Here is a 27,544-nt window from a genome sequence, read left to right on the forward strand (position 1 = left end):
CCTTTATTTTATATAGAGCCGTTGTCACTGAATATTTCATAACAGTTTAAAACAGGGACAAATGAGTGTACCCATTGTAGCCTCAAATGAATCAAGCATGTGCTATGTTCTGTTTTGCCAGGGTTGGTACCCCTTCCAGTGCTGGTTACTGTCTTGCACTCGATCCAGCCGTCATGGCCTTCACCTCCTAACTGCCCTCTGGCAGGCTGAATGCATGGAACAGTGAGGAAATATGCTTTTATTTGATTGGCCATGGCATCCCATCCAGGGTGGCTTCTTGCTTTGCACTCAGTGCTGCCAGGATAGACTCCACCCCCAACAAACCCAAACTGGATTATACAGATTTGATATTTGGTGGAGAGATAAAACAATCGGCCGGAAGATTGATGGTGTGTCCACCAGGGTGTGCACCAGCTCAACCAAATCCGACACAGGCAGACACCAGACACAAGTCTCTGCAACACACATAGACTTTATTTCAGTGGAGAATGCTTCCCAAATCATTCCCCACCCGTGCAGCACCACACACAGTATAAAAGCACAATAACAAAGCGGGCCACAACCCTTTTTTTTTCTTCTCTATCTTTCTTCTTCCGCCTCCACTCCTCCTCCAACAAGTTGTGTCCCTCTTCTTCTCGACTCTGGCTCCTTGAGAGAAGTGAGGTGGTCCCTTTTTATGTGGCCCCTGGGAGCACTTCAGGTGGCCTATCAGCATTATCTGTACGTACTCTCAGGTGAGGTGGAATACCAAAAGTAGGGCTCTGCAGCTCCCCCTGGTGGCCCTCATAGAACCCAGCAGGGCTATGCCAAACTCCAATCCCCATGGGGCTCTGCAAGAATCCAGGGCGCCGCTGCAACCCAGGGGGACAGTGCCCAGTGCACATCTCCTCCACTGGTCCTTCCTAGCTAAGAAAGGGCCCCAAACCATCCATCACAATGATTAAGTCAGCATAGGGGAAGGAAGGGCGGCTATGAGCAGAAAGGTAAAAAGTTGACTGCGTACAGCAGGATAAAGTAGCGCTGTGCATTTGAGAATACAGTCGTTATAGCGTAAAGGAATAAAGATGTCTTTTCCATTTGCTTTTCAAGTCTCACAGCAGCATGTAACAGGCTCATTACTAGGGAAGGCCTGCTGCTGCCTTGTTAAATGAATGTGAGAGCCGTGATTGATCACTAGTGCATTTGTCTTGGTGAGGCTGTTCTCAACAATTGCTGTACACAAGTTCAAAGCTCTCCAGGGTGGACGGCTGCCCGAAACTCCCACTTATGAGACCGGACGTTTTGAACAGTTAAGACGGCGTATTACGTCTTCGATATGCTCTATTTGTTAACTGCATAGAATCAGACAGGTTGGGAGCTTCATTAAGGGGTGGATGTACCTGGCAGAGTTATAGGACCACCCCCAGCCGCCTCCTCTTCTGTCTGCCAGGACGAGCCCAGGATCAGAAAAGTTCTAGGGAATTTTTTAAGGATGACATCTTCCTAATAAATCATCGACTTGACTAAAAGAGAGGAACTAGATATTATTTAGTAGGCAGAAAGCCACTGGAGGCTCAGGGTGATTAGAGATGTTTTCCTTCCTGCGCCAGCTTCACAAATGTACGCTCTGTCACGATTCAGAGAAAGTATCACTGACCAGTGTACCAGCCTAATTTAGAATACTTGGAGGAGAGTGAAATGAGAGGAGCAATGCGGCTGGCCCTGCCTTGGCGCTCTGGAAGCCCTCACTGACAGGCAGGCAGGATTGTGGGCTATTAGGATATCTGACAGCCTTAAGCCTCTCAGCCATAAGACTGTCATCAGCGTCTGATCGGCTAGAAACTAATTTGCTTTTTTGCAGAATTTACCGCCTGCAAGATGGAAAAAAAGAACAGAATGTGATTTTACTATTTTATAAAATATTTTATAAAAACATTTGAGTACCACTTTTAGTGGACATGTTCTATCACAGCAAATGGGGCCGTATTTGTGGCTGCCACTAATTCACATCCCTCATAAGAAGACCAGCGGCAAAGCCAAATGGGTGCCAAAGTCCGATGTCGGCCTGAGTGAAAGCACTGGCAGATGCATGCTGTTTTGGTGCATTAATGCCCCAACAATTTTCTTTAGTTTCCAAACACCTTTTCTTTTATTATTTTTTAATGGATTTTAATGTCCAAAGCTCATTTTCATTTTAGTTTTCATTAGGTGCATTTGTGACATTTTTTGGTTTCCTGTAAGGGCAAACAGGCTTTTGACAGATTGGTGCAGCCAGGTGGCACTTGGTGCTGATGCCACCCACCAGGGTGTGACCATGAAGCCATTGGAATGAGTAAATAAGTACAATGTCTTTCAGCGGGGAGCTGTATCAATCAGTTTTTGCATGTGCCTAATGTTGCTTTGTTATTAGGCAAAAACCAACTTAGGTCTCTGTGCCAACATTGCTGGCCAACTGGCAGGCAGTACTCAAGGTCGACCTTTTGTTTCAAAGTTCACAGGTCAGTCTGCTCGCTTTCAGCTAACCTGGCAGCAAGGGCATGGTCACACTCTCCTGATAGAAAAGCGCCTACTGAGACAGGCACATCCTTTTTGCTAATAGAGTAAGTGGGGTATGCCCAAGAGTCATCCTAAGAAGAATACCATCACCATGCCTTGACAAGAGGAACACTGTTGCCATAGGTCTGTGTGCCAATCGGCACACTTAACAAAACATTTAATTTTACCAGAGGATATAGGCACCAATACTGTGCCAGTTTAGCCCTCAGCAAGAGTTCGAAGAGATAACCGTCTGTCCTGTAGCACTAAATTTGGCTGTTGTTTCAGATCCAGGAGTGTCTATAGTCAAATTCATAAACTAATGCATCTTGTAAAGTAGTTAGTATTGCTCGCACACCACCCACCCAACTGACAGTTTCATACAGGTGGAAGGCAGGCTTCCATGGCATGCGGAGCTGGCTGCCTTGTCATGTTTCCACTCTGGCGACTGGAAGTGCTCAATAGGTGTCTCGCACCTTTCAGCTGAGACCCACCTCCGGCAAAGCTGATTGGATAGTGAAGCAGGGCACTCGTTGGGCAGAATGTCAAAGGCATCTTGGTGCTTGTGCCAGTTCTTTATGAGTGGGTTTCTTTGATCTTTGTAGATCCTCATTAATAAAGCTTAGAAGAAAACAGAAGAGCTGTTAAAGATAACAAGCCTTAGAACTGTGTGAACATGAGTGCTGGAACGGGTTGGTGAGAAGAAATACACCACAGAGAGGCAGGAACTGCTGCCAGAGATCACAGCTTCTGCTACTGTGTTTATGATATGTCACTTTTTTGCCGTTTCCTTAAGCACCTAAAATGGAGTTGTGGGCTAGGGCAAAGAAGAGCCAGGCATGGCCAGGGTCCGTCTTCTTCCAAACTCCCAATTATCTTCTGGCAAAAAACTCCAGCACAACTTACCCGTTAACCTAAACCTGACCACCTTCTCTACAGACTTAAAACGAGGGGAAACTTCTGTGGCCTCAGCACAAATTCTTGTTAAAGTGTAACTGTTCTCAGAATTGGCACAGGTAATGGCACCCCTCTTCACATCTCCTCTGTTTGCCTGCAATCAAACAGGCAGCACATTTCAGTCAGTGCCTGCATGTGCTCAGACTTCTGGTTCACATTGACTGCCTGCTAAGATCCGGGATCAGTCCCTGTCTGTTTGGCTTCTTTAAAACCACAAATGTGTGGATGTGGTTTTGCTTATGTCCTTTACATGGGTGAAAGAGCATTTGCTAGCGGTTTAACTTTACTGCAAACCACAAGAACTTCATGCAGCCAGTACTGGAGGCTGAACTACTGCTGAATAGCCAACATAGAGCTGGCATTCTAAAGGCATTGCAGGGCATCTCTGGATGGAGGCCCATCTAGCCGTGTTAAGTAGCCATGTCATATTCTTGAACAGCACTTGAAGATCTCACCCAAGATACGTTAAGAAATGGGGCCTAGTGATTCAGGCTGTGAAATCTCAGTACACAAGTCAGGGATCAGTGAAGCTATTGTTTAGCAGGAGGATTGTGTTAACTGTGAAAGTGACATGAAATCTTGGAAGTGGGCTCATATACCTCCCTTTTCACTCGTATGGCGTATAGCACAGCTGATTTGATAATCTCCTGCTCTGGATACATCTATGTAGTTCAGTAGAAAGAGTTAAAGGATATACTTGTAGGATGTGGAGAACTTGCAGAGATGATTGCACTGGATAAGGAATCAGTTTCCAGTGAATCTCTTGCATGGACCACATTAATCAAGTTTTGGAATCTTTGGGTTCAGTTACAAAAACTAAGTGAGTTAACTAGGGGATCCATTACTGTAGTCAGTGGACATTATGTAGGATTTGGGTTAATAGTGGAGTTGATTCAACCTGGTAAATGGATCCTCTTGTGTTTAGGTGGCTGGTTGATGTACTCATTTTGAAATTTGTAGATTCAGTTATAGACCTCTGCTATTAGCTAGGGTTTGTAGTGTGTCTGAGAAGTGAACAGTAGGATGGCTTTACATCAGTTCTGGAAGTTGAGCAGGTTTACTGGGTAATCTGTCACTGCAGGTGGAGATTCATGAAATGACTTTGGGTTACAGTTAATAATAGTCAATGGGATTTGAATAATGTAAATCATGTGGTTGATTCAACCTGGAAATTGATCCACAGTTTAGCTAGCTAACAGATCACTAACACAAGCCAGTGGCTCTCTGGGATGTGTTAATTTTGGAATCTCTACAGTTTGTGATAGACTTCTTAAAATAAGTTGGGTAACTATGGGTAAATGTTTGCCTGAAAATTGTATCACAGGGTTGTTTCTGCATTAGGTCATCAGTTACAGGAAACAGTAGAATTAAGTAGCGGATCTGTTACTGTACCTTGGGATCTGTGGAAGAAAAGTGGAATCTGTGGAAATATCTGGAGTTACAGCTTCAATTGTCTGTGTACTTTTGCTAAAGTTTGAGTTGTCAGGTAGGTTAAACTTGCTAAGTGATCTTGTCTTTAGCTACCTTTTGGATCTCTTACATTACCCAATGGAACTCTGAGAAATGAGGGATTGTATTGATACAATTTTGCATTCCTTTTGGTCAGTTACAGATTCCTTATCTACTAGCTAGATATTGTCATAACAGGACATTTGACCACCATTTTGGCCCCATACTGGACTATGAGTTACAGGAATCAGATGACTCGTGGAGTTGATTGAACTTGATGAGCTAATAGGGACTCTTTACTTACCAGTGGGTTGCAAGGATCTGCTTAACAACATTTGAGAAGTTTTGGAATCTGTGGGTTCAACTAGGGATTTGTCCAAGCAGCTAGATCAGTAGGACTACCTGGGGTTATAATTATGTAGTAAATGGGTCTTTTGAAAAATTTCAATGCCTTATGAGATACATATTAGAAAATGACCTGCCTTGTTTTTTGAGGTGCTGTACAGTACCTGCCGCACTAGTCTTTGAACCTGTTGTACTTATTGAACTAATATGGAATCCGTGGGTTCAGTGGCAGCTTTCTACAAGCTGCAGTCTTTTGTTTTATGCTGTATGTTAATCCACAATAGTGAGGTGTTTCTATGTTGGGTAGCCACTTGCAGAAATCCCCTGAGAATGGCATCTACTGGCCCAATCTCTGGAGCTAAATCCGGCCTTTTGCACTGTGTTGCCAGGATTGGCTCTGACCCCCTGCAAGCCTGAATTGGATTAAGGGCTTTGAGAATGAATGAATGAATAAATGACATGAATGTGTGTGTGAGTATGATGTGCAGTGGTCTGATGCCCTGTCCAAGACAGATTTCGGCCTTGTGGCCTGTGCTGCCAGCATTGGCTCTGACACCCAATGACCCCAATTTGGAATAAGTGGGTTTAAGAATGAACTGAAGAGAACTGAGAATCTTTCACAATAAATTGTTATATCTAGAACAAAAAGAGGATCAGTGGGACCCCATACGGGTTCTTCTATATGGACTGAGGAGTCTGTTATGCAGTTAGGACAGTGTGGCAGCCACAGATGTAATAAGCTGATATGTAAAGATGTTTGCGTATAATTTCACACTTCCTAGCAAATGGGGGACATTCCTATGGACTGGCCACTGGATCTATTAAACTGCTATTCAGTGTTGTTCCCAAATGCGTTAATTCCAACCCACTCCATCTATTCCAGGGTCTGTGGGAGTGTGAGAGCCTATCAGAGGCTGGACAACGACCTCAGTCCATCACACACCCACTATCACTCATAGAGGGCCAGTTAATCCTTGTAATTAACAAAGAGAGATTATAGCAAGACCTTGATGACTGTGCATTGTATTAAAATAAGCCAAGAGTCTTAGGATGCCTGCCCAGTCGGGTCACTTATGAAACTAAACAGCTCCTTATTTTCTATAGTTTTAAGGAAAAGGAAGCCTTTGTGGGTCTGACAGGTGCAGCCTGTGGACCAAATATTGAAAAGCCACAGCACTGACGGTGTAAATCTCTTGAGCGATTGTATGTGGCAGAATATTACGGTGGATCTGCAGCACAAGGTACAGGTGTAGGACTGGAAGGGTGATCTCACAGCCATTTATACTGTACAATCTGCAGAGACTCTGTGGCAGTGCATGTGCTTGTTAAAGATCTACTAAGGGGAGCTAGTGCTTGTCGACAATTTTATATGTTCATCTCAGGGGCCAGTTAAGTTAAATGATGCCAATTTGACACCCAAAGAGAATGTTAAACCACCGCCTGTGGACACAATGAACTTGAAAGACTTTCCCGACAACGGGAGCCGTGTGTGTGTGTGTGTATTAGAAAATGCGTGCCATCCCAGAGCTGTGATTGCATCCGAAGAATGGTTTAACTTTTCTACAGCTCCCAATTGACCAAACAGTGCGCTCTGTGTTATTTTTCAAAGGTCAGGATTCTAGTCCTTCTGTAATACACCATCTCGGCGGAAACAAAGATCTAATTCTGTAGCAAAATGTATTTTTCTTGCCTCATCTGGATTATCGCATTTAGTCAGTTCTGAATTATACATGCAGGGTTACTCTTGAGCTGACTCTTTCAATGACACGGTGAGGTGTGCTTTTAGTGGAAAGTGTGGAACAAATTCCTTAATGTGGCTTTCCATTTGCTCACTGATATTTTTCTGTGAAGAAAGATGCAAATGGCTGTGCGTTACCTTAAGCTCTGTAACCCTCAGTAATTGAATGTATTATTTGCTTCTTCACTCCTATATTTAGAATTGTATTAAATGTCTCATTTACATAATTTGCCAGGTATCGGGTGCACCGTGCAGCTTAGCAGGGGATCGAGCCCTTTGTAGCGCAGGCACAATAAAGCCGCCTCACATTTTGTTGTGTGTCCTGTGGATAATTGGGATGCAACCGAATGACCATTGCAAAGGAGAGGGCAGAGGCACTCCGGCTGCCCAGCTGCACTGACAAGAGCGAGGATGTCAGTGATGCAATCTCCGAAGGCACGCTGCCAGGGGGAGCTGCGTCTATAAAAAGAGTTTTGTGTGTTTTGGCAGAACTCTGAATGTTTGCTTTTCTTTTATATAATGACAACTTTATTTTCTACACTTCACCATGTCTTTGACATTATCTTATTGAGCTACAGGTAACCTCTAAGTGCTGATCCCCCAGGTTCCATCCCGGTCCAGCTGAACATCAGATCCTGCAGGGTGGCTTTAGAGGGATGGATCCGTGGTTTGCTTTGTGTTGGCCTGCTCATCTTAACGTCTGTCCTTTATTAAGCACTAATTTGATTTTCTTTTCTTCCCTCTCCCTTTTTGTTTTTTTAAATCAGCACGCAAGTTGAAAAAGATTGGACAGCTGAAAACTCCCGAAGAAATTGTCAGCCAGAATCAGAATGAATCGATGCTGCCCATGAACCCACAAGCCAGCATAGCAAGACTGGAGAAATTCCAAAACCAGCCTGTATTCCTGAACATCCTGGAGGTGATCGAACCAGAGGTGGTCAATGCTGGCCATGACAACAGTGAGCCCGATTCAGCCACAAGTCTACTGACCAGCTTAAATGAACTGGGTGAGCGACAGCTGGTTAAGGTGGTCAAGTGGGCCAAAGCCCTGCCAGGTAAATCTCCAGCTTTTAAGGTTTCACTGGACCCAAGGTGTTCTAAATTCTCAAAGGTGTTGATAAAGGGGGACTCTTTAAATTTAGATGGAAACCAAGAAGAAGAGCTTGACAAAGGGAGTGTGCAGCAGCAGGCAGCTTCTGAAGAACATTGGGATGACTTCCCTGTCAGTTAATCATATGAGCTCAGTATGCCAAATTGCTTGCTCTTATTTATAAATTTCCTGTGTTCATGTTACTAGAAGGGTGTTCATTTTCAATAGGGTGTGGTAATGTTCCAGTGTTTTGTAGACCATGGGTGTTATAAATGACCTACCTGTGCTCCCCCCCTTTCAAGTAATCAACGTGGACCTCCGCGTAATGCACCATTTATTGGAATGTATTTTGTAATGCATGGTATAGTAAAATGCATTGCGTTTGTCATTTCAACAGGTGGCGCATCATAAGCATGTATAGTAATAAAATGCATTACTACAAATGGTTGCAGTGCTCTATCTGTTGGATTGACATATGCAGTGTATGTGTACCTGTTATATGCCATTTTATATGGGATTCGGAAAAGCAGTGTTAATGTTTGTGATGTGCAATCTTTTGGAATGACAAATGCAGTGAATTTTATTACTACAAATATTTGTGATGCAAAATCTGTTGGAATGTGATATAGCAGCCAGACGGACCCACAGACACATATCTTTTTAGTAAGGTGAATAAAATAAGGGAATTTAAAGCAATTTTCTTGACAAATAGAACACGCGTATCTGAGGGTCACCTTGCTGGCTCTGATCAGGTATCCAGTACCCCCCTAGGGCAAGAAGGAGCGCTGTCGCTAACTGTCTTGTCTCTTCCCCCTGCAGTACAGAGAAGCCAACTGACCATACCCTATCCTGCTCCTTCCAGTCTGAAACATGGCGACGTCTTACTTCGTCCCAAACTCACAGCAGGGCAGGACTCCCAGTTAGGCAAATCAAATGTATACTTTGTGTTCCAGCGCCCCTGTGCCCCTGTTTACGTCAGTACAAGTTTTTGATTTAAAATGAATTTTAATCAGTGTGTCCCAGTTGGCACCCCAACTATTTTTGTGACTCTACAAACTCAGTCGTTCTCCACACTCTCTAATGCTGGAGAAGTTTAAAGGGAGGATGTCTGGCCTGTTGGTTAACCATTACAGTAACACTCCCACTTAATCTATTTCAGGGTCACGGGTGTCCGGCGGTGGACTCGAGCCAAGAATCAGCTGAGGAAAGGGAACAAGTCTATCAAGAGGCCAGCTTACGCGCACACACCAACATGCACACTCACAGGGCTAGTGTAGAGAGACGCCAATCAGCCTAACACATGCGTCTTTGGGGCTGTGGGAGGAAAACCCACCCAGACATGGGGAGGATATGTATACTCCACACAGATGCAGGCTTCAAACCCAGGGGGCTCGATCTGTGAGGCAGCAATGCTTACAAATGTTTAGCTGAACTACCTCTGGATTTTATAGCCCTATTTTTGTGGTGAAATCAGACTTGAAATCTCGTGCTGTGCTTAATACACTTTATTACAGGGTCGTGTCCGTGGAAAGACTAATTTGGTTTTGTGCTTAATTTGGAGGAGTATTTAATTTACTTTTGTGCTTCATGTACTGATGTACTTAGTGTGGACTAAGTGTCTAATTTAGCAGAGTATGTAATTCATTGTCGGTATTTTCTGTATGTAGTAAATCAATGCTGACTTTTGCTTAATTCAGGGTAGTTGTTAATTGAGCTTTGTGGTTTATTCTGCATTGTCCATTAAATGTAGTTATTTTTTTGGGCCTGCTTTTTCCATTTGCGGCTCAAGAGAAATGTAGGCACAAGGCGCGATCTAGCCGTTAATGGGATGCCAGTCCCCTGCAGGACCCGCTCAAGCACACCAAGCTAATTTAGAATCATCCATCAACCGGGACACCAGTGAGAGCCAACAGCACGGCCTGGGAGTCGAACCCACATCCAACACGCCATGTTTAAGACATAGGGCTGCCGTTAATAATTATGTAATCGTTTATTTTGTGTTTGACTCTCGGGTTGGCTTTCCCTTAATATTCCTGGAATCCAATGCTCTTACGTGTTACCCTCTCATTTGCACTCTCATGTTTATTTCCTATTCAGCATGATCCTCACATTTAGTATATACTGTACGTTGCGTAAGTTGGTGGAGAGTTTAATTGAAAACAGCACCTTAACAAGTGCTTTATTTCATATGGCTGTTAAGTCAGATATTCACTGTTGGCCTTGATTGGGGTCTCTTTAAATTTGAATTGAATTTGTCGGCTTTCCATTTCGTTCCGCACCAGGCAGTGCAGTTACATTTGTTTCCAGCTCGACGTTTCATTTGAATTCAGGCCGGCCTTTCTTGTCTTTAACTTCCTTCGGCCTCGTGTCTAATTTAGCGCGGTGTATAATTCAGTATTTGGCCTAATCCAGGAACGCACTTCATTTAACTTTGTGTCTAATTCAGATCAGTGTTGTGTCATTCAATACTTTGCCTAATTCAGTGTAAAGTTTAATTTTCTTTTATGTCTAATTAAGCACAGCATTTAATTTAGCTTTGATTCAGCCCAGTGTATAATTCAACGTCGCTATTCCTGTAGGTTTGTGTCTGATTCAGTGCCGGGGGGGAATACATCATTGTGTCTAATTTAGCGCAGTGCTTCATTTATTTTGTTTTGTCCAATACACTGTGTAAGTTAGATTAGCTTCTTAAAGTATATATATCATTATTTTTGCTCAATTTAGCTCAGTGTTTAATTCAGCGTTATGTTTAATTCAACACGCTATATAATTCAGTCTTTTGTCTGATTCAGGGAGCCATTTCTTTTAGTAGACCTACGTTTGCCACAATGAGGTGACAATCAGTATTTTTCCTAATTCAGTGTAATGTTCAGTTCAGGATGGGGTTAATTCATTTTAGGGCTTAGTGTGGTGGTGTTTGAAATTCTAGAAAATCTACAATTTAATGTTTAGGTAAATTCACAGCAGTTTTTAACTTTGACTTAAATATAATTCACCTCAGTATTTTATCGATAACAGCCGAGCGCCTCACCCAGGATTAGTTCCTGCCTTGTGCCCGATGCTGTCCTCTATGATCCTGAATTGGATTACGGTTGTTTCATGATATTATACCATGTAATTGAGGAACCTGTGTAGTTCATTAGTTAAGTCTTGGATACAAAAAGGAAGTTCTGAAATTTGAAAAGGAGATGAGAAGGATTTAGGTGGACTCGACACTATCAACATTCAGCCAGTATTCAGAAGCCATTAAGAATGTTAGGTTATATAGCGACTTGATGTGTGAAGTACAAGCATAAGGAGGTTCTGCTCAAGCTTTATTACGCACTGGTGAGGCCTCATCTGGAGTACTGGGTGCAGTTTTGGTCTACCGGCTACAAAAAGGACATAGCAGCGCTAGAAAAGGTCCAGAGAAGAGCGGCTAGGCTCATTCCAAGGCTACAGGGGATGAATTGTGAGCACAACGATTAAAAGAGCTGAGCCGTTACGGTTTAAGCAAAAGAAGATTAACAAGTGACATGACTGAATGTTTAAATTATGAAGAGAAATAGTACAGTGAATTAAGACTTTTACTTTAAAACAAGTTCATCAAGAGCACAGGGACACAGTTCTTAAGAGTACATGTTTGCCAAAATGTTTGGAGGTTTTTCTTCACACAAAGAACTTGGACACGTGCTACCAAGTAGTATGGCGGTCAGTAAGGCTCTAGAGGCCTTCAAAACTCAACTTGCTGTTAGGTGGACAGGACTGACAAGCTTTGTGGAGCAGAGTGGCCTGTTCTTGTCAAGTGTTTTTCTAACGTTCTGATGTTCATTGCTCTAATCTGCTGTTCCAATCTGCACGATAAACATTCACACAGATGTAGCATCTAATTTAGCTCATATTTAATTTTACTGTTTATCTAATTGAGGAAAAAGTGCAGTTTAGCCTAATATTAGTTGAAGTCACCATCATGTCTTATACTTGACTGTTTTGGCCAGTTCTGCGGACTGTAAACACAGGACTGTACGTTCATCTACTTCAGTTCTAATTATTTATTTTATGATAATTATTAGACTCCACAGTAGGGTTGTGACCTCATAGCTCCTAAACACCAGCTCAGTACATGCATTCTTCATGGACATGGAGGCTTCAGGTTTCCATCCACAGTCTAAGGATATGTGCTGTCAGGCCGTTTGGTGGCTTTTGACTGGCCTATTGTGGGTATGTGTCTGCGTATGCCCGGTGATTGATTTGGTGGTCCTGAATAGGCCTGCTCTCCTTAGCCTTCTGTTCTTTTGATTGGTTTATTGATCCTTCTGTACATTTTCATCATCACACACAGTAGTTGTATGCAGCGTTGACTTCAGCATGATGCCCTGATAATTTATTGAATGTCATGTGTAGTTCAACACAACATCTTATGTATGAAAATGTAATCCTCTCCATTCTACAGAGAGTCCAAAGTCATGTGATGAACTCTCTGTGTTTTATTTCAGGATTTCGGAATTTGCATGTCGATGATCAAATGACAATTATTCAATATTCATGGATGGGCATCATGGTGTTTGCCATGGGATGGCGGTCATACAGGAATGTCAATGCCAAAATGTTGTATTTTGCTCCAGACCTTGTCTTCAACGAGTAAGTACATCCCCTGCACTGCAAATCCTAGGAGCTGGCTTCTAAATTTCACACTTAAAAATCTCCTGGGAATTTTTTGAGAATATTTCCTTGGATACTTGCTTAATTCTGCTTTACATTATTGAGACAAAAAGCCACTTTCTTCATATATTTGTGGTATCAGATATAAAACATGGCCAATGTCACCAAATCCTGGGTTATCCTTTTTATGCCGCATTTCCTCTCAGTTGTCAGTGCCCTGCTGATGGCCCCATGGGGTCCTCTTTCTGCTGCCATTGTGAATTGTGATGGTGCCTGAGACATCTGGATGTGAAGCCCCTGGTTGTCAAAGTTGACTCGCCTCAACTCTGCAGGGGGAGGCTAACTTGTTTTTTATTCTGCTCAAACTGTCACAGTCCATACTTCTCAAATCTTTCTAAATTAACATGTAGGCAGCCGTTCTACTTAGGAGAAGGGCAGAAAAGATTCCTCACATAGAAATGTAAAGCAGAACCGCTAGATAGGAACATTAAAAGCAGATGTACTTGGCCCATGTCTTCATCCAGTCTGATTCAACAGGAGGAACAGACTCAGATTCAGTTTTGACAGACAGATTTTCTTAAATTCTTTTTGAAATCAGACCTGAGGGAGTCCAAAAAGACCAGCGTTTCATGACTTGAATGTTGCCAGAAGCTTGAAGTTAACACTTCCAAACATCATCAGTTAAAAAAAGCTGCCATGGGACCTTTTTATTTTGTTTTTTTATATGCTTGTAACTTTATCTAGCTTGTTCATATCCAGCATGTCTCAATCCTGCTGCTGGAGCTGCACATGCATTCCACAGTTCAGCAAAGCAGCACATGCTGTGTGCCACCCTGTGGGAGGACTCCATCTTAGCAGAGGATAGGTTAACCTTCATGGTGCCCTGCCTCACATCTGCTGCTGGCACCCCATTTTCTAAAATGAGAAGCTGGTATCCCAGGAGGCTTCTGCAATCAGGCCACAATTGGGGCCACTTTTATTATCTGCTTGTTCCAAATTTTGCAATGGAGCTGCTGCTGGCTTTGGCCTTGACCCTCAATCCTAACAGTTCAGCAAGGTCTAAAGATCCTGGCAAAGGGGACTTTTAAGCTCAAGGTATGGACCTTTGCTCCAGAGTCTGCTATAATTGTTTAAGTAACCATTTCCTTAAAGTCACCTGTATTTCCCCTAACACTGGTAGTCATACTGTATTTGATATTCCCTTAAATGAGGAAGCTGTCTTGTGTTATTTTAGGAATGGAGTTTCCCAGAGAGCAGCCACTGTATGTGTTCGCCCCAAATGAACTAACAGCCTTTTCTCCGCCTCCTGTTTTTCTTCCAGGCCGAGGATGCACACCTCTAACATGTATGACCACTGCATCCGGATGCAGCGTTTTGCTCAGGAGTTCATTTCTCTTCAGGTGACACAGGAGGAGTTTCTGTGCATGAAAGCCCTTCTTTTGTTCAGCATCAGTGAGTATCTCCGTCCCTGTGTGTCTTTCCTAGGAACCAGCAGTCCTACTACTGTATATGGTGTTGTCTCCTACAGCTCTAGGCCCATGGCTACACTCGCTTAAAATCAAGAAAGGGGAAAATGTTTAAGTGTTTCAGAGCTTATGTTGAGCAGATATCTTGTGGTGTAATCAGAAGACTGCTTGGCCCTTAGTTTTCTCATCACATAAAGTCACTAGTTTTGCTTTGTGGTGCAGATTGTGGGGGGCTATTTGCAGTTGTTTTGTCCTTGCTGGCATAGACTGGTGTCTGCTATTTTCATCCTGTGCATGTGCGGTACACACTGCCCCACTCCATCTGAACTAGTATGGTGCTGAGGTGTCACCCGTTGCATGGCTGCACTCGAATCCTGAGTTGGTTTGTCGTGTGGTGGGTGCGGCAATGCGCTGTATCAGCGTGTGCTCCTAACCTCTCTCTCTCTCTCATGTGTGGTACAAGTGTATTTTATAGTCTGCAGATCCTGCCTGCTACGCTACAGGAAAGTGATGACGGGTAGGGAAATACAGTACCTCCCATTCCCAGATTCACAGAGTGATTTTAGAGAAAATTTGAGCTGCTGAAATTGAGATGTAAAGTCCAGTGTGAAATCCACGTTGGCTGCAGCTCACATACCCCCTTGAACCTGGAGCATCGATACTCATGTACTGAGGATGAGCAATAAAGACACATAAAAACATGATCTACTGTAGGTGCAAAATTGCACATTGCTTTTTATTTCCAACCACAGTTTTACAAACAAAAATGTAGAGCAATCATTTCTCTTTAATAAATAGCTCAATGAAAACAATGATAAAAATGGAATTCTTAAAAATACTAATAAAATATATGATAACTAAACACACTGTCCAGTCCATCTTTTTAAAAACTACACAAGACACTTTGCTTACTTTTAAAACTGATGTCTTCTCTGCTCTCTCCTTTATGGTTGTCTTCTGTGGTTTTCAATTGAGCTCACCAGTGCATTCCTTCTTTTTAAGAATGTACCAAATGGTTGATTTGACCTCTCCTGGTGTTTCTGCTGTCTCTATAAAGGGTTTCCTTTGTTTTCTTACCTTAGTGATGGACTGTTTTTTACTTTCATGGACAGGTCTTTGGACCTCATATTGAGAGTTCACAGTGACAACTTCTAAATGCAAATTCTGCACTTGGAATCCATTCCAGAACTTTTACCTGCTTTACAGTTAATGGAATAATGAGGGACCTGCTCACACCTGGCTTTGGAACAGCTGGACAGGCAAACAGTTGAGCCCCTAAAAATAGGGGGACCATATATAAAACGTCCATCATTCCTAAACGGCTCATACGATGTTTTTGTAAACCTCTTAAATTAAAGCTGAAATTCCACACTTCGATCACATCTTGACTGCTTTATTTCAAATCCATTGTGGCAGTGTACAGAACCAAAATTATGAAGATTGTGTCACTGTCAAAATACTTATGGACCTGACAGTATGACAGGTGGCTTCACTCTGAGGTGTCAAGCTGCACAAAGCCTTAACCAATGGCGTTTGAATTGGATCGCCTTCAGGTTGAGGGGGTGGCCAACATGAGCACATTTTTCAAAAGTGGGTCTCTTGGGCTTATCCTACAAGCTTTTCCATTCAGAGCTGTGAAAGTGAGCCCCCGCACCACCTCGGCAATATATAACTGTATACATACCGGCTCAAAGAGACCCGTCCTGTTGTTGTGCCATAATTGTGCCTGAAACGTGCTAAACAAAAAGCATGTCAGGGGTTGAGCTAGCAGACTCTTGTCTTTTGTCAATGGTGCCCTCTGCCATTGTGTAGGTGGCCCAGCGAGTAGGTTACCTGTGGTGATAAAGACTACAGCAGAGCTTACAGAGGAGAGGTTTCTACTTAGCTGGTACATCACTGTTATCCCAGCACCCAGGTTCATAATGTCACTTTTTAGCACACTAGCTTGTTATATTAAGGAAAAAATTGAGCGTATCACTAGACCCTTTATACAAACATTTGCATTTTTCAAAAGCACTATGACTGTGTTCTCCAATAACGTAGTAGGAAGGATAGCATAGAAGCAGCAGCCAGGGAAAGAGGTACAGCGCCATTAGCATGTGATGCCCCTAGTGTGTTAGATGGTTGATTTTCTGCTGCTTATTGTAGGCTCTTTTTTCCTCTCTAGTTCCAGTAGAAGGCCTGAAGAGTCAAACCTACTTTGATGAGCTGCGAGTGAACTACATCCAGGAACTGGACCGCCTCATCTCCTATGGGCGGAGGAGCCCTGTGTATTGTTCTCAGAGGTTCTATCAGCTCACCCATCTCCTGGATTCACTTCAGCCGGTGAGGATATTTTATCTCAATTCCAACCAAAAGCTCTCTTGTTCACATCCACTTACAGTGCAAGCCCTACTCCACAGTGCAGTCAGGACCCCTGTCCATCTCCCATAAGTGCCCTCCAGATGTGGAGCCTGGCAGTGGTCACACTTGCTATTGACAGCTATTCATACTTCTGTCTTCTTCAGAAGCCCCATTTAGAGGGAATTGAATGTGTTCTGCAAGGTACGGTAGATAATGCACTCCTTCTAAGGTAACAGCACTAGGATGGCATAAAGGCTTCTTAACAGGTGGCCATCTCCCAGTTAATCTCTCTGCTAAATCTGCTTTCCACTTTTCGTGAGCCGGCAGTCATTAAAAAAAGGTTCTGCTAAGTCAGTTCACGCTGATTTATAATGAAATAAGTAATTCAATGATGTCCTCTCCCCTGGCGTTGCTGGAATTTTGACTCAGCAACATTACCGCATGGCACTAAATGAGTGTTTACTTCGATATTGTTGACCTAGATCAAGACAGCTCTGTCTTATTTCTCTTACTACCCAAGAGGAGGCTCTCAATAATTAAAGGCTTGCTGTCTTTCAGCACAACTATTAGGAGAGGTGGCCACACCCTAGAATGGCCCTCCTCCTCCTCTTCCTCCTCCTGCTGCCGGCTGACACATGATATTATGTATGTTTTTCTTCAAAGCACTAAAGCAAATTAAGTAATTAAGTAGTCACTTTCACAACACCTGTCGGTCGGCTCAACAAAGGCATAAAATGTTTGCAAATTTTCTTACAAGTTTAAATTAAGACAAACAAATAAATGAAACCTCAGATCACAACATGTACAGAATGTGAGGAAAGCCGCAGCTGAGCCAAGCTGTTTACCTGGAGAAAGAAGAGAGTTTTCTCAGAGCGAGCTGCTGCTACATGAAGTCAGGGGAACTTTGGGAGCTGGAAGATTAAAGTGTGAGAAACAGAAGTAGACGCACGCACATCTAATCATTTAGTTGTATTCTTGAGCCAGGTCGCCTCACCTCACCTCGTAGTTCAAAGACTGACTCAAGTTTGACCCTGAGCTATGCCACCTCCCCATCTTGTTCAACATCTGACTCCCACTGTGTCCTTTAAGCCATTTCACATCACCTGTTCTTTAACTAATCACTCCCAGTATGTCAGTCAGTCAAGTCACCTCAACACTGAGTTAAACAAAGACTCCAGTATGTCACTGAGCTATGACACTTTACCCTCAAGTCAATAAGTGACCTCAGTTTTCTCTTCAGCTCGCTTGTCCCAGTTCAATAAGACTCTCAGCATGACCAAGAGCCAAGATGGCTCCTCTCCAAATTCAGTTCCTAACTTCATGACAAACAAAGCACCCCGACAGATAGATAGATAGATAGATAGATAGATAGATAGATAGATAGATAGATAGATAGATAGATAGATAGATAGATAGATAGATAGAACGAACACTAGCATCACACCCAGTGGGTCCCTGATCCCAGGCAAGTGTATTACAGTTGAAAGCTGGACTCCAGTCTGCCAGTCAAATCACCTCATCATTGTGTTAAACAAAGACTCTAGTGTGTCACTGAGCAATGACACTTTTCCCATAAGTCAGTAAGTGACTCTCTTCGGCTGTTATCCTAATTCACCACAACTTTGTAGAGTCACCATGGTGGCTCCTCTCCAAATGTAGTACCTAACTAGCAGACAACCAAAGCACCTCACTTCATAGATAGATAGATAGATAGATAATGAAAGGCACTATATAACGATCGATACTGAAAGGCACTATACAATGATAGATAGATACTGTAGATAGATAGATAGACAGGGAAAGACACTATATACCGATAGATAGATAATGAAATGCACTATATACCAATAGATAGATAGATAATGAAAGGCACTATATACCAATAGATAGATAATGAAATGCACTATATACCAATAGATAGATAGATAGAACACTAGCATCACACCCAGTGGGTCCCTGAGCCCAGGCAACTGTCTTACAGTTCAAAGATTGACTCCAGTACATCACAGAGCTAAGTTACTTTGCCAATAAGTAACCCCTGTTTTCTCTTCAGCTCAGTCATCCCAGTTCACCAAGACTTTCTGCAGGACTATGAGCCAAGGTGGCTCCTCTCCATATTTGGCACCTAATCCCCAGACAACCAAGCCACCTCACCTCCAAGATAGAACTGGCATCATACCCAGTGTGTCCCTGACCTCATGCAGCTGTATTACAGTTCAAAGACTGAGTCCAGAATGTCCTCGAGCTGAGCCACCCGTTTTGAAGGTTCAATATGTGACTCCCAGTGTGCCCTTAAACCAAAACTGTTCAGCAGTTCAAATTAATTTATTTCTATATTTAGTTTTAGCAAGTTTACAGCTAAAATACAAATTACAATTATAAATATGCATAATGTATACACTCAAAAATACATCTTAAGCTAAACATACGGTACAACTGAGCAATTTCAAAATGATTTAACATAAACCGATCCTGATAATATAAATTAATTAATGCTACAGTTGAGCTATGGTTTGTTTACAGCAGCGGAAAGGAAAAGGAAAAACTCTGGCCAGCAACCTCCATGGATGGTTAAAACAGACAAAGTCACAGTCCCGCAGACCTTGGCCAACTGGACGCTCACCCCATTATGGGCATTCTACAGTAGAGTCTGTGCTGGGCCATCAAATATATAATGTAATCTTTATATCCTTTGATTCCAAGGCCCCAGGTGTCTCTGGTGTCTTGTCCATGGGCAGGAGAACGACCAAGTGCCACAGCAGTATAGCGAGAAGAGAAACAGAACAGAGACGAGTCTGGAGCATTTTATAATTACTGTCATGTTTACTGTAGGTTTTTGTACAGATGACTAACCAAGATGACTAATAATACAGACGTGATAAGAACAGCTGATCAGCAGCTGTAATCGGAGTATGCTAGACTAAGGTGGGGAGTCTTCAGCCTGGATTTAAACGCTGAGGCAGAAGGGGGAATCCCTTATATAAGCAGGCAGATCATTCTGCAGCTTTGATGTTCTATAACTAAAAGCTCAACTTCCCATTGTTTTATTAATCCTTGGAATCTTTAGACTTACATCTTATGATCGTAATGCATGCTACAGTTTGTATGTAATGATAAATTGTCATCAGTAATTGGGCCTTGGCCATATGAAGATTTATATGTAAGAAGAAGGATTTTAAAATCAGCCTTAAGTTTAACTGGATGCCAATGCTACAACTTAAAGACAGGGGTTATGTCGTCATATTTTCAGCTCCAGTCATGATTCTTGCAATAGCATTTTGAATTAACTGTAAACTGCCAACAGTCATTCCCGATATAACGTTAAAAGAGTTGTCATAGTTCATCAAGACACCTGTTATATCACAACGCCATGTTATCTCACTTCACAGTTCAAGGGACAGTCTATTGAATGGATTTGTCTCCTGGTTCGGTAACTGGCTGTCAGTATGTCATTGGGCCAAGTCACCTCACCTCCTAGTTGAGTACAACTCAAAGCCTATCACATCACAAACTACCGGTGTGTCCAAGTCACCCAACTCTAGTCTCCAAAATGTCTCTGCTCAAAGACTGCTCCCTTCATAGTTCAATAATGGACTCCTAATGTGTCCCTTAGACATGTCACTTCAAGTCTTTGTTCAAAGACTTACACTCAGTATGACACAGAGCCTTGTCATTCCCTCTCCTAGTTAAACACATCTCCCAATCTGTACCCTAAGCAAGTCCTCCCTCCAGGTCAACAAGCAGCTCCCATTGTGTCCCTGAACCAAGATGTGTCACATTTCAGTTCAGTAAGACCCACAGCCTTGTCCTCTTTGTTCATTAAGATTCCCATTATGTCCCTGTCATTTTATTAGCTTTCTACCAGCAAGTCCTTATGTCACCTCACCTCACATGTCGGCAACTAACTATCAGTGTGTTCCTAAACAATGTCAATGTTAGGCTCCAGTGTAGTTCCTCCACAATCCAGACATTTCCTTCAAATGAAAACTGCCACTCTGTCCTTAGGCCATGTCCCCCCAATTCATCAAGACTCATGGTATGTCCCGTAGCCAAGTCACTTCTCTTCGCAGTTAAACAGAGCTCCCAGCATGCCTCCATATCAGGTCCCCAAGGCCACAGCACACTCCAGGGGCCTCATGTATAACGCCGTGCGTAGAACTCGCACTATAATATGGCGTAAGCACAAAAGCCGAAATGTGCTTACGCACAGAAAAATCCAGATACAGGAATCTGTGCGTACTCCAACTTCCACGTTCTTCCGCTACATAAATCCCGATCAGCGTGAAAACTAACGCTCGTGCACGCGCTTTATGTAACGCCCCAAATCCTCCCAGAATTACGCCTATTTGAATATGCAAATCAATATAAATCGCCCTTAAGTGCAGCCTTCTGTGAAAAGACAATAGGAAAAGCACAGGGAGAAACATAAGAATTTCAGCGAATACCAAGTGGAGGCAAAGGAAAAACATACTATTTGTTCAAATAAACCGTGGTATAATCAACAAAATGAAGTTGATCGAGTGACATAGCGTGTTGGAGAAACATGAAAGCTCACATCCACAAAATCGCACAGTGCCGGAAATAAAAAAGAAGTCACATATCAAAGTCGCCGTGAAAAGCCGAGTTGTAAGCCCACTGTCTGAGTGTCATATGAAAGTTTATTAGGGTACAGAGAAAAAAGGCACACAGTGGGGAAAAAGCGTGAAATGTCAACTTCAATCTCGAAATTTCCACTTTAATCATGTAGTTTATTTTGTCATTTAGTAGAACATCATAAACTTCATCTTAAAATCGTTTAATTAACCAGTTTCTCAAATCACATCGTAATTAAAGTAGCACGTTAAATGCTTTGTTTTGTATTTGATCTTCTATGTGCTCTATGTGTGTGAATCACTACTTGCTTCTTAAACCGCTCTCTTCCTCCAACTGGACACAGAATCCATTACATTCGTGATATTACAGCTCTCTGAATAACTAAAATACTGAGATGTATACGTGATATCATTTTCATGATGATAGGAGTTAAAGCACGTTATTAAACATGTGTTTCACTTCGATGAAATAATTTATTGCAGCAGTACTCAGGGCGGCTCTAGGCTTGTGGTGACACTGGGCAGAGGAAGAATCGGTGGCTCCTTCGCCCGCCAATGTCATGCACGGTGGATGGCCACGTATGTTGCAGACACTAGCCGCCTCGTGCTCATGACACAAGCATTTAACTTTTGCCGAAATTCGTCGCTGCATTTTTAGCTGTGTTGTTATTTTCTCTTTCTGATTTATATTCAATATATATTGGCGTAGCCGTCACTGCAGTCAGTGCTTTTTTTTCCCCAAGTTAACCGATCGCCATACAATCAGCTCTGTAATAGACGTTAAGCCATCTGTAAGCTTAGCGCCGATTCTTCAAAACGTTTAAAGAACATTGAAATATCTTCGTAGTACATGTTTAATTATTCTATCCTTAAAGACACTCCCAGTGAAGAATATAGATTATTTAAATGAAGTTAAAGTTTTATCTGTATAATTTAACAAACATATTTTGCTGCATTTCACCTTAAAAATGATATCGTCATCATATGTAAATACGCGCTTTATAAAGTGGCTCAGGTTGTGAGATATTATAACTGTAGTGCAAGTTTACAGTGGGGTGATTGTACTTATAAGTCATGAAAATAATGAGTACTCACACAAGAACAGTACCATTGCTTTGACGCTGGAAGCGGAGAACTTGCGTACGACAAGGCATGAGGTACCGTGGAAAAGTGCGTGGCTTTACGCCAAGTGTAGGTTTTATACATCACGATTTGAACGTGGAAAAGTTCTTACGCAACATTTCTGTGCGTACGCACCGTTTATACATGAGGCCCCAGGTCTGTATCTGAGTCACGTCATCTCATTCCAGGTGAATAACTGACTTCTTGTATATCCTTGAATCAAGGCGGTTCATCTCCTAGTCTGACTCCAGCAAGTTGGCAAGTGAAGTCACCATGCAGGGGCTTTTATAGGTCCTTCCTCCGTCTGATGCCATTATTGAAGAGCCAGTAGTATAGTGTATCTCCAGGTTTAGTATAGTGTGGTCCAGATCTAATTATGCAATTTTCATTACGCTATAACTTACTAAGTTTATTACATAGAAAATCATCTGAAAAATCGCAGACCATCGAGTAGTGTGAAGAATCGTCTTCGCGCCGAACTGGAATTGTCCCCGCATAAATCAAAGTCATCCAGACAATCTAGATCTGCCCAATTAGATCTAGACCACCCTGTATGTAATTTGTTGCTGTTAAGTTAGGAAAGATGTGTTCTGAGATTGTTCAGGTAATCATGACACCGGATATAAACCTACAAACCTGTTCCTGTCATTGCAGTGTGTCTCTCTGTTTTGTTCCTAAGTTAGCCACCACCTCTTCCAACTCCGATTCCCTGTGTGACCTTAAGCCAGTCACTTCTCGCCTTCTTTAATAAGAGAGAGTCCTAGAGAGTCTCACCATTTCTGAGTTCACAAACAGAGTTCAGTGTGTTCTCGAGCTAAGCCACTTCTTCTCAAGTTTCAATACCTGACTCCCAGTGTCTCCCTGAGCCATGTCACCTCATTATCAAGGCAGTGTACTCTCAATCTGTCCCATTAACATGTCCCCAAGGCCAACAGATGACAAGTCAAGTCACTTCCCCTTCCTCCCCACCCCTGAATCAAGGCCTGAATGGTGTCAGAGCTTGGTCCTGTCCCTGAGCCTATCAAATGACTCTGTGTGGTCCTTTGAATAACGCGATCAAGACCATTTGGTACTCTGTTCATTTTCAAATGAGTCAGTTCAACAGACCACTCGGTTCACACTCCATCTTAGGTCAATAAGCCACATTTCCGAGTGTCCCCTTTTACAGTGTTTGAGTGCCAAAGGTTCATAGAGGCCGTGAGAAGGGGTCACCAGACCCCAGGACAGTTCATGTGCATGTTTCCTTCTCACCAGAGACACTGACAATGTTTTGCTTTCTTTTCTGCTCTTGTTTTTAAGATTGTGAGGCGACTCCATCAGTTTACATTCAACCTGTTGACCCAAGCCAAGATGCAGTCCACAAATGTCAACTTTCCTGAAATGATGTCAGAAATAATCTCCGTGCAGGTGCCAAAGATCCTTGCCGGCATGGCCAAGCCGCTCCTGTTCCACAAACACTGACATTGTCCTAGAGATCTGTCACCTAGTGATGTTGTCCAGCTTCTTGCGGTCTTCACTGTGCCTCTCTACAAGGATGTGTCTCTCCTGCCCAGCTGCCTCACTTCTCATTGCCTTTTTTGTCTGTACATTTCTCAGATGAAAGTCATCTCCTGCTTTTCTCTGGCTGCCGCCACCCACAATCCCTGCTACTTCTGCAGCAATGCCCAATTCTTTCTTCAGAGTTGGCTGTTTACACCTTACAGAGAGCACCTTTGTGCTTCATTCTGTTGTGCGGCCATAGCACCCTCTCCAGCAGCAGACCGGCCTGCTCCTCCATTTCTCTCTCTTTTGTTGATCCCGACGTTAAGGATATGATTTTGACTCGTTCACATTCCCTGTTGCATCCCTGGGATGTGTATTCATACTGAACACTTTAACAACAGCAGCCATTATTTATGTAGCACGCTTGTACTTAAAGGTATTTGGCCAGCCCCTAGCACCTGGTGGGGGCCTGCCAAACTCTAAAAGAGTCTACATGATGCCAAGCCACTCCACACCTAGAAAAGTGAGCAGCGTGGCGTCGTTGGAGACAGTAGCACCCAAGACCCAAGAGGTGTACACACACTCAATACTGACAGGCCAGGAGCTGCCATTGTGGGCAGAAGCATATAAAGTGGAGTGGCAGACATAAAGGCAGGCACCACTTATACTCATTATTGCACCCAGTGAAAAGATGCTGCAAGAACTGAAGGGGGCATTATGGTGCTCTGAGGGCCAATGTTGACTGCACCGTATTCACAGTCCCCCTACTCTTGGGCATTTCTTAGTGGAGGTACTTTAGACTTTGGAAGTGTATAAAGTTATATCCTTATTCCCACCAGCCCAGTTTAAAATAGTGCCAATGGCTATACTGACTGACTGAAGTGTGGGAGATCAGAGGACGGCGGGAAGGAGAGGGAAGGTGGGTTCATTTGACTCCAGCAGAGGGCGTCATGCCGCACGCTGCATAAACTGAAAGATGAGACTGGGGTGAGGGGACTAAGACATCAGCAGCGGCGGACACAACAGCTTTTGTCATTGTGTTTAAAAGGAGCCTCACCATGGTTACAGGTGTCCGTCTCTGATGTCGTTCTGTTGTGCCGACACTCTGGAGCTGCCAGGAAGTGCGATTTTCTGGAGAATATCTATGCATGCCCTGTACATACGATACCCTCTTTATTATTAATAATGAGCAATCAGAACTGGACTGAAAGCCTCTACTTAAGGACGGATATGCAGTCTTTGAGTTTGACAAGATGTGCACTAATAGATGGAGTTTAAGAACCGCATTTGGGAGTTGGGAAACATCCCAGGCCTTACCACACTCTGTTCCAAGCGGACACATTTTTATCAGCATGTGGAATGTGTCCTGCATAGTTTGGGCTCTTAGATTCAAAGCCATGGAGGGATCCAGTCCGTCAGCTTTCGTTTTGTTTTCTTGAGTCAGCCAAAGATAACAGGCTCATCCTCTCTCGTGCCTCACACGGGCGCAGGCGGCTGCTTCGCTTTCCCTCTTTCAGTTTTTTTTCCCCTCAAAAGTTTGTTCCTCTTTGCTGACTCACTCTGCACTTCCTGACTACAGCTCTTCAGACTTTCGCTTCTTGGTGCATAAATGATGCATTTTTTTAATTTAAATATTTTTTATATTGCAAATAAAACATTCAACTTGTTGTTTCATGTTAAAGCATTGTGTATTTGGAAAAGTTTGGTTAAAACAAGGACAAGAAAAAAACTAAACAAAAAAAAAAGGCTGTGTATCAGAACCTGCGCTTGGCTTCTGTTCTTCAGCTTTCTTATTGAGCTCAACATTCAGAAACATGACAGTGGACCCTCACAGCGCTGCAGACCTATCTGGGCATTCGGGTCAAGCCCATCGCACTCCTTTGGGCACAGTGGCACTCGGCTTTTGACACCCTGACCCCTCAATGTGTCTACACCATTTAGAGAACACACAAGAAAAGACAGATGAATAGAGGCACTTTATAATGATGGTGTGAAAGGGGCTATAAAATAATTAATAGAATGAAACGGAGTGAAAGGCACCACATAACGACAGATAGATAGATAGATAGATAGATAGATAGATAGATAGATAGATAGACTTTATAAAGATGGAGTGAATGGTGCTATATAAAAATTGGCAGATACAAAGAATGAATGGCACTACATAATGATAGATAGAGATATATAATTATAGAGATATATAATTATATACAGTATATATTATTAGATTTACTGACACCTGACGAAAAATTAAATGACCCACCAGATGCACGCTCGTAGTGGCCATTTGGATAGATGTTCACCTATTGCTGGGCTGTTTATACCTCTGAACGCCAGCTACATATGCTCGTACTGACCAGCCGGCTACCCACCAACCTCTTGGTTAGTTTAACCCTTTGTGATGACAGGTCGAGCATAAAAGCTCATGTGCATTTAATGAACACCTTGATGTGCAGTGGCCTACTTTGGGACAGTTTTAATTTGGGCCCACCGGATGAAGGGACACGCTCCTGCTCACCTCCTAGCAGACCGTTTTAACATTCCTTACATAAGCTCATACTGACCACCCTTTATAACGATTTTACTTTTCTGGTGACAGCCCCTGCCCACAGACTGCATGCGCTTACAGGCGTAGTGACCACTTGAGTACACATTGACACCCCCTCAGAACACGAGTATACATGACTGTAGTGACCGTTTGGCTGTTCCCGTGGCCACTAGAGGTCAGTTTAACTTTTCTAGCACATTTGTTCAAGTTCAAGCTGACCTTCCTGGTGACAGTCTGAGCCCACAAAGTGAAGGGACAAGGACACCCACAGATGACACTTGAACCTTCCTTATGACCTTCCCGAATATCACACCACAAGTACATTTGCAGTAGTAACCAGTGAGGTACAAGTGAAGGTCCATATTTGGGGGCTTCCCTAGTTACATACTGACCCTTCTTGACCAGCGTATGTTTTCATGGAATGCAGGCTCCTGTTACCTGCTGGCCTCACGATGACCTCGTCGTGCACTTAAAGACTGAGCCCTGTGACCCATGATATACTGACAGTTAAAGACAAGGGTGCACCCTCCCAGTGACCCCTTCGAATGCGAGGGAACTTCAAACCTGCCCCCTTTTGAACGCTGGTGTGACACATGCTGTTGGGAACATCTGTGCCAGTTCAGGAGTTGGGCACAGGCTCAGGGCAGCTGCACCTTTTATCTCCCCAGTCCTCATCCTGCAGCCTTTAAGTGTCACATCGTATCCTCTCCCGAAAACACTTTAAGCCTTCAGGGTCACACTGTTTCCTTAGCACACGGGTGAAACATCCTGGCGACACTGAGCCCCAAGACATGCAAATGCCCCCTTGACTGGCCCCATCTGCCTTTGGGACATGTGTTTACCCCTCTGCCCCTGGTCAAGCCCAGCCTGTGTGCCCAAGGTGTGTCCCTACACATGGCATTAGGTCGGGTTGTGCCTGGTGCCGATGAAATCGATGGGAGCCCATGACTTTGGTCCGCAGCGCTGTCTGGAAAGCAGGCATGTTCTCGCCCGACGCCGCACAGCATGCTGCTGCTTTGTACAATCTCTGTACCCGGTTTCATACTGTGTCTGCTAATTTGTTTTTTATATGAGACTTTGTTATACGTTGTAAAGCGCTGTATCAGTCTGAAAAACTCGTTCTTTTGAAACTGGTCATTTTCAAAATGAGGATTCTTCTTTGTTTTTGTAATATACTGCTTTAAGACAGCAAAAGGATGGATGCATGGTGAGCAGGCCTGGAGACGCTTTGGGGTGGGGGGCTAGAGGTTATGCGGG

General features: G+C 43.2%; 1 protein-coding gene across 1 annotated transcript in view; it reads left to right on the forward strand.

The window, feature by feature from the left end:
* ar (androgen receptor) overlaps positions 1-25,783 on the forward strand; it is a 108,621-nt gene extending 82,838 nt beyond the window's left edge. The window contains exons 4-8 of the mRNA XM_039766353.1: positions 7,771-8,058; positions 12,569-12,713; positions 14,056-14,186; positions 16,368-16,525; positions 23,557-25,783. Coding sequence (XP_039622287.1) covers positions 7,771-8,058; positions 12,569-12,713; positions 14,056-14,186; positions 16,368-16,525; positions 23,557-23,718 — 884 coding nt within the window. The 3' untranslated portion in view covers positions 23,719-25,783. The remainder of the gene's footprint in view (positions 1-7,770; positions 8,059-12,568; positions 12,714-14,055; positions 14,187-16,367; positions 16,526-23,556) is intronic.
* Positions 25,784-27,544: the final 1,761 nt, after the last annotated feature.

This window comes from Polypterus senegalus, chromosome 10 (genome assembly GCF_016835505.1).
Source record: "Polypterus senegalus isolate Bchr_013 chromosome 10, ASM1683550v1, whole genome shotgun sequence".
Taxonomy (NCBI): domain Eukaryota; kingdom Metazoa; phylum Chordata; class Cladistia; order Polypteriformes; family Polypteridae; genus Polypterus; species Polypterus senegalus.